Source organism: Helianthus annuus, chromosome 3 (genome assembly GCF_002127325.2).
Source record: "Helianthus annuus cultivar XRQ/B chromosome 3, HanXRQr2.0-SUNRISE, whole genome shotgun sequence".
Classification (NCBI taxonomy): domain Eukaryota; kingdom Viridiplantae; phylum Streptophyta; class Magnoliopsida; order Asterales; family Asteraceae; genus Helianthus; species Helianthus annuus.
Window position 1 is genome coordinate 174,462,087 of NC_035435.2, and position 6,427 is coordinate 174,468,513.

Consider the following 6,427-nt stretch of genomic DNA (forward strand, 5'->3'; position numbering starts at 1 on the left):
GATCCCAAATCGCAGGCGCACATATGTCAGAGGGACCATACCACTCCAAACTGACAGCCTCCTGTCCAGTGCTACCTAGTGTTTCATCAGTATTGACAATGTATAAGTTTATTTGGTAGTAGGAATGTTGGTAGCTTTCTTGAGCATCCTTCTCGCGCCAGCCTTAAACGGACAAGTCGAGCTCACAAAACCATTTACTAGGTCAAGATAAGTCTTGAGATCATGACATGTTGCAACATTTATACTGTTTAATTGTAAGGAGTCTCGACTACTTAGGCGTAGCTCATGCCCTATGTTAGCGTAAACTTGTCGGCTATCTTTAACGCGCTTTTGTATCCATTTTGTTAAACGTGCTACACGAGCATTTTGCTCGTGTATCACACCGTCATGGTCTTCGACAAAAAAACCTGGAACTTTTGTGATTAGGTCATCAGAGTTGACTATACGTAGAACTTTTACTCCTTGTTGTTCTAGGTGGTGGCGAAAGCTTTGGTTGCCGACCCTTGGTCCGCCAAACGAGATGACAGAAAGATGGGGTGAGTGATTGATGGTGGTTTTAATGTCGTAGGCGGCTATAACGGCTAAAGAAGCTCCTAGAGAATGACCGGTGATGGTTAGACTAAGTGGTTCGTCCTTATACAATTTTAATATTTTTAAAACTTCGTGTCGTAATAATTGTTGTAAACTCGGGCACGTATTTGTGCCCGAGGTATACAGGCTCAGAACGCCAGCTTCCACCATAGGTTCATCGTTTTGCTCAGTTGGAATATTGTCTCCACTACAATGAGTGAGAGTGGCTCGTAGATTCTCGAGCCACTCTAGACAAGTGGCAGTGCCACGGAGAGCGATGACAATATCTCGTCTTCCAAGCCTAGAAATCTCCTCTTTGTCATTGCAAACCGCCACGTAACCTATCCAGCTGGATTGCACTTGCATCCAACGCGGCATCCTCTCTATCCACCGTGGCAAGGGAATAGATGACGTGGCATGTAGGTTTTTCGTCACCCGGTACCCACATCCGTGTACGGTAGAACAACGTTCCAACATCATACTTTTCGCGTAACTACATGCGGCATAAGTAGGCGAAGAAGGGTCAAAGTCGAATGATTGGTACGCAGCCTCAACGAAGCTGCCGTAGCGTATGATCTCGCCACGTAAGACATCGTCTAGAGGGTCCAACAAGCCTTCCCAGTTCCTGGAGCCATGATATTCGATCCACCGCTTACTTAGTCGAGTTGGAGCTCGAGCCCCTTTGGTAAATGGCTTACTAGTTTTATTGTAAATGGCACAACGCCACCGGCACGGTGGTTCTTGAGGTGGTGCAACCCTTGCTTTAAACGGAAATGGTGATACGAAAGTTAGTTTCATTATATTGATTATTGATATATGGGAGTTGAGTGTTTAAACAAGTTTTATGCAATGCATAGCAATATAGGAGGGTTTATATGGTTGATATATGCACACGTCTTGCTACACTGTCACACCAAAAGTCCAAAAGTATAGGGTTTTGAAATGCATGCTATATATATGGTAATATGAGATTATGAGGTGTAGGTTAACCTTTTTATAGTCACTACTAGAAAATCCAAAATTTTCTACACCGTTTTTCGTAGGAAATGCGTCACAAATCGCGATTTCTGATGGATTTATGACGAAATGCATATGTAGGAAAACCACTCGTAGGAAAGTGGTTTGTTACACATTTCCTATGCAACTTGCTACGAATTTCTGACCAAAATTTGGTGTCAAAAATTCCTACGCATTTTCTACACATTATTACTATTATTATTAATAATAATATAATTATTATTTTTGGTTTTGTTACCCAATTCCCACACAATTTTCCGACCCATTTCCTACACTCTCCTTTTTGACGAATTTCCGACACTCTCCTTTCTGACGCATTTCTGACACTCTTTTCCTACGCAATTCTGACACTCCTTTCCTACGCATTTCTGACGACATTAAATAAAATTTAAAAAAAAAAATTCTGACGCATTTGTGACGGAACATTTAAAAAAGAAAAAAAAAATATTTTTTCTATGTTTTGCAGTTTTATACATTTAAAAACAAATCAAGAATAACAAATCAAACCTCTGAAATTTATTAATTGTTCTTATTACTTGAGTTTAGTTCCTTTCAAAATGCTACAACACTATACTGGAAATAACATAACGAAAGTGGACAAACTAAACAAGTTAATTTGCTTCATACTTACTCCCACAAACATCAAATCACCACCCTTGTCCCTAAAGGTAAGCACATACTCTGATCCTTGCAATATATTCCTCAACTTGCTCACACTAACTTTTCCTTTTCCTTTTTGGAGCTTCATGTGATCCACATTGACCTATGCCATGGAAAAAATCACTTGTAATAATCAGGGATGCCTCAAGCGTTTTAGAGGCCTAAAGCAAAATGAGTTAAACAAAGAGTTTTAGAGGCCTAAAGAAAAAAAATTCACTTATAATAATCAGGGATGCCTCAAGCGTAAATGACATTTTACTCTTTCCCGAACCCATATCATCCTAGTGAATAAAATGTAATATGTTTGACCTTAAAAGTCAAAGTGCATGAATTCGAAAGAGAGAAGATATAAGAAAACTTAAACTTATTATTGAACCTACCTGGATGCATAAAATATCCTCCAGTGAGTTGACATCCGCATTCTAGCAGGTGTCCAGCCAAAGAGCCCTGGGCTAACAGCGAGAAGTCATCCCAGTTCCACCCGAGTTCATAGACCTTGAAAAACACCGAAAAAAGACGATGATTTATTTTAATCTGAACATCCCATATTCTCTTTAGTTGTGTATTACAAAATTCACAAATTATTAAGTGCAAATTTCTTGATGAACATGTCATATATGAGGAAAATTTCATTTTATACCATTGGAGCTAGAAATAAGGAAGCATCAGCAACCCAAGAAGTGAAGACAACATCAGGATTGTACTTCAATAGGAGCTGCCCCTAGATACATGCTTATACCCTGTATGCATCATCCAATGTGAAAGAGGGAAATCGTTCTAATTATCAATGTGGCAACAATAAGAGTCAAGTAAACTGAATTCTTACATCGTTTAGATTTCTCAAATTAGAACAAAGACCTGTAGATATGTGGCAAATTTAAAAGAATATGGTCAATGGTTAAATAGATTAAAAAAAAAAAGAAAACTTCACAAATGTAAGTTATAAGAATGACATGAGACCTGCTTTGGCACTATCAAACTGGTGCGCTACACCTACAGTAATCTTAATACCCAATCCGCTTGCAATTTCCAAATCCTTTTCTTGAGCAGCCAATGCATTTTTTTTTCCAAGAAAAACAAAATCGCATTTAATAAAGCGAACAAATTACATAGGCGAAACCGATTAAGGTTGCTTACTTGCACCCATGTTAGTAATAGTGCACACTCCTTTCTCAACAGCCAACGGAAGGAGCAATTGTATCCACTCTGAAACTGCTTAATCATAGACCAATAACAGAAAATGGTCAATGGATATGCAATGAGCAATGTTGCTCTATCTACAAAATTAGAATCTTTTTGTTAACTAATTAATGAACTAAATCACCTATGATAGTTCATTTAACCACGGTTCCATTTGTTGAAAACCCTAAACCCTAAATGAGAACAAAATGTAGCGTGACATAGGGACTGAAGTAAAAATGGACGATGTAAACATACTCCGGGGGGTCAAAACCTTCACCGCCTGACAACATCTCCTGGTAGCGGTCGGCAAGGGTGCGTTCTGCTAAGCATTCAAGTACAAGGTAGTTGAGATCATCAACTTTCTGAAGTAACTTAAGAGCTGCTAATGGTTTATCACCACCAAGGTAGTTGCTTCTTCCGACGCTGAAATAAGGATCACCACTGGCTCGCATCTACAAAATTAATATCCCCAATTTAATACAAACAACACAAATTATTTATAAAATTAATTAACAAAGCTAAACAAGTGTCAATAGCTCAGACCGTGGGGTATGGTGGGGCTTGGGTTTGGGGCATGAGTTGACACGTGGTGTTCGAGCCCCCCCACCGGTGAGTGACGTGTCCGTGGGGTATGGCGGGGCTTGGGTTGGGGCGTGGCTTGGCAGTTTATTAAAAAAAGTGAATAGGACATGGCCAACAAAGCGAATAGAAGCCCGCCACATAGGATCGCTAGCCCGCCCGGCTTCAAACTCCCGCCCCTTGGGCCACACCCCAACCCAAGCCCCCGGGGTGGTGGCTTGGGCGTTTTCAGCCAACCCACGCCCCAACCCAAGCCCGATACCCCATAGTCTTAATTCTTAATATCTTAATACCTGCTAGAAGCCTAGAACTCATATTGACTACCGGTGATGGTTTTGACAACCAAGTATAAATAGCTTAATGCTTAATATCTTGTATATTTTCTACAACTTATGAGCTCCATTTTATAAAAACTTTTTTGTCTGATCTGTAGCTTACCTCCATTTTATTCTAGGCAAAGTTCGCTTTCAAAAGTCAGCTAGTCATGTTAGTGAAGTAACAACTCAGACTTCACCAACGCATAAGACCACTTATTTACAAAGCCTTGACTTCTGATAATCTGTGTCTTGAAAATTAAGTCATGACTAACAGTAAACCATTCATAATCCAACAACAAACAACTTCTAGAGCTATTGCACCCCTACCTTCAGGTAGTTTTGAGCTTAGAAGAAATAAATTGCACTAAGCATATTTTGGACCTAGTCATGTGACATTATAATGCAACATCAGTCACAACAAACTGTTAAAACACATCCACTACGAACACCAGGTGAGTAAAGCATTTAGGGCAAACATTAGGGGTAGGCCTCATTGTCAAGCTAAACTATATGGTAAATATTATGTCAATTTTCACCTACTGTGATGTCCTGGTTGGAATCTATCAGCATATGTAACAAACAAAAAATTTAGAAAACCCTAAATAAAGCAAAATCATAAAACAAAACACATAGACCTGGAAGGCACTCCTTAAAAACTCCGACGAAGGATGAGAATGTAATCACATGGGGGTTTACAAAGTAATCAAACCCTAACATGACATACCACTTCGAACACACAACTGCTCCACAATATACAATCAAATGCCAATATTTTAATAGAAGCCCTAAATGTGAATAAAGCAAGGTTGATAGAGAAAAAAATTACCCGCCCAGGGCTGAAGTAAGGAGTGAAGCAACGAGGATTCGAGCAGAGATGATGGTTGTCTGGTGGTTCGCCGGTAACTCAGTCGTAATGCATCAGTGAGGCAGTGGCGAGAATCCATTAGAGGAGATATCCATCCCCTTGGAAGATGGGGATGGGAAATGGAAGGTGGAGACAATCGATTGAGATTCAGATCTAGATGGATGTTAATTGTGAATTCTGAGAATGGGAGGGAAATCCAAAACTTTTGAGGGAATGTTAATTGTGAATTCTGAGAATGAGAGGGAAAACCAAAACTTTTGAGGGTGGATAAATGTGTTTAAGAATTTGGGGAAAGAAAATAGTATTTTTAGTCACCTTTAAATCATGACATACAAAATAAGTGTTACAAATTCTTTGAACTTTAGAAACGATTACATTTTTCTATGACACACGATTTTACATGTTACAAAATTAGGGTGTTCCATACACCCTCCTTCTTTGTTACAAATAGGATCTAAATAAAATCATTGTAATTTGTTTAAAAACATACGTATGTAATCACAATTGATAAAACAAAACGTAAAGGTGAAATTGACCAAAAAAAAAAGCTAAAAAATGAATTCATTAAAGCTATAGTAGAAATATAGTACCTTACATTTGGTTCGACCGTCGTTTATTCATCTTCATCCATGTTTGCCTCTTCTCTCTCCGGTAAAAAACGTTGGAAACAAGTCGGTGTGAAACAACAAACAATCCAAAACTCAAATTTCCAGAGATGGTATAAAGGCACTAAACGTGAATTAGCCTGATTACAAAGTCGCGCGTTGCGGCGAAACAAATCAAATGATAATGTAAAGTCGTTATCAATTAATATTCAACAGTTTTTCCGCATATCGTCATATGCGTACTGTAAAGTCGAATAGGCGTTCCTGGACACTCCAAAGGTCTAATTATATAATACTCTAATTTGTAACAAGTTTTGGCAATATGGTGTTGTACTTTAGGCTGTATTGATATTTTGTGCTTATTATTGTTGTACGTAGCTTTATGTTGTTGTACCGTCATCTCCACCATCACCGTCATCACCACCGTCACCGTCATCACCACCCTCCATCGCCACCGTCACCGTCATCACCACCCTCCATCGCCACCGTCACTACGGCCACCATCACCACCACCCTCCACCCGACATCATCGTTACCAAACGTTCACGAACATAAACGAACGAACACGACCTCTGTTCATGTTTGTTCATTTAACTAAACGAACGAAATTTCTTGTTCGTGTTCGTTTGTTT

General features: G+C 39.2%; 1 protein-coding gene and 1 long non-coding RNA gene across 5 annotated transcripts; both read right to left on the reverse strand.

The window, feature by feature from the left end:
* Positions 1 to 108: 108 nt before the first annotated feature.
* On the reverse strand, positions 109 to 1,368 carry LOC110932651 (phospholipase A(1) DAD1, chloroplastic). The gene has a single exon (XM_022175972.1). It carries the CDS (start codon positions 1,366 to 1,368, stop codon positions 109 to 111), a length of 1,260 nt encoding a protein of 419 aa, XP_022031664.1.
* Positions 1,369 to 2,081: 713 nt separating this feature from the next.
* On the reverse strand, positions 2,082 to 5,460 carry LOC110931020. Of its 4 annotated transcripts, none has more exons than XR_004888992.1 (8): positions 5,152 to 5,460; positions 3,572 to 3,881; positions 3,385 to 3,459; positions 3,208 to 3,283; positions 3,074 to 3,105; positions 2,888 to 2,987; positions 2,628 to 2,742; positions 2,082 to 2,350 (listed from the first exon to the last, which is right to left on the reverse strand). It is a non-coding gene; the product is annotated as an uncharacterized LOC110931020 (long non-coding RNA). The 4 variants fall into 4 exon arrangements; XR_004888991.1 differs by having other exon boundaries at positions 3,208 to 3,288; XR_002588154.2 differs by having other exon boundaries at positions 3,685 to 3,881; positions 5,152 to 5,457.
* Positions 5,461 to 6,427: the final 967 nt, after the last annotated feature.

Bases quoted from the DNA above. Each gene is read 5' to 3' on its own strand.
- LOC110932651 (XM_022175972.1), bottom strand. From the start codon at position 1,368: ATGAAACTAACTTTCGTATCACCATTTCCGTTTAAAGCAAGGGTTGCA.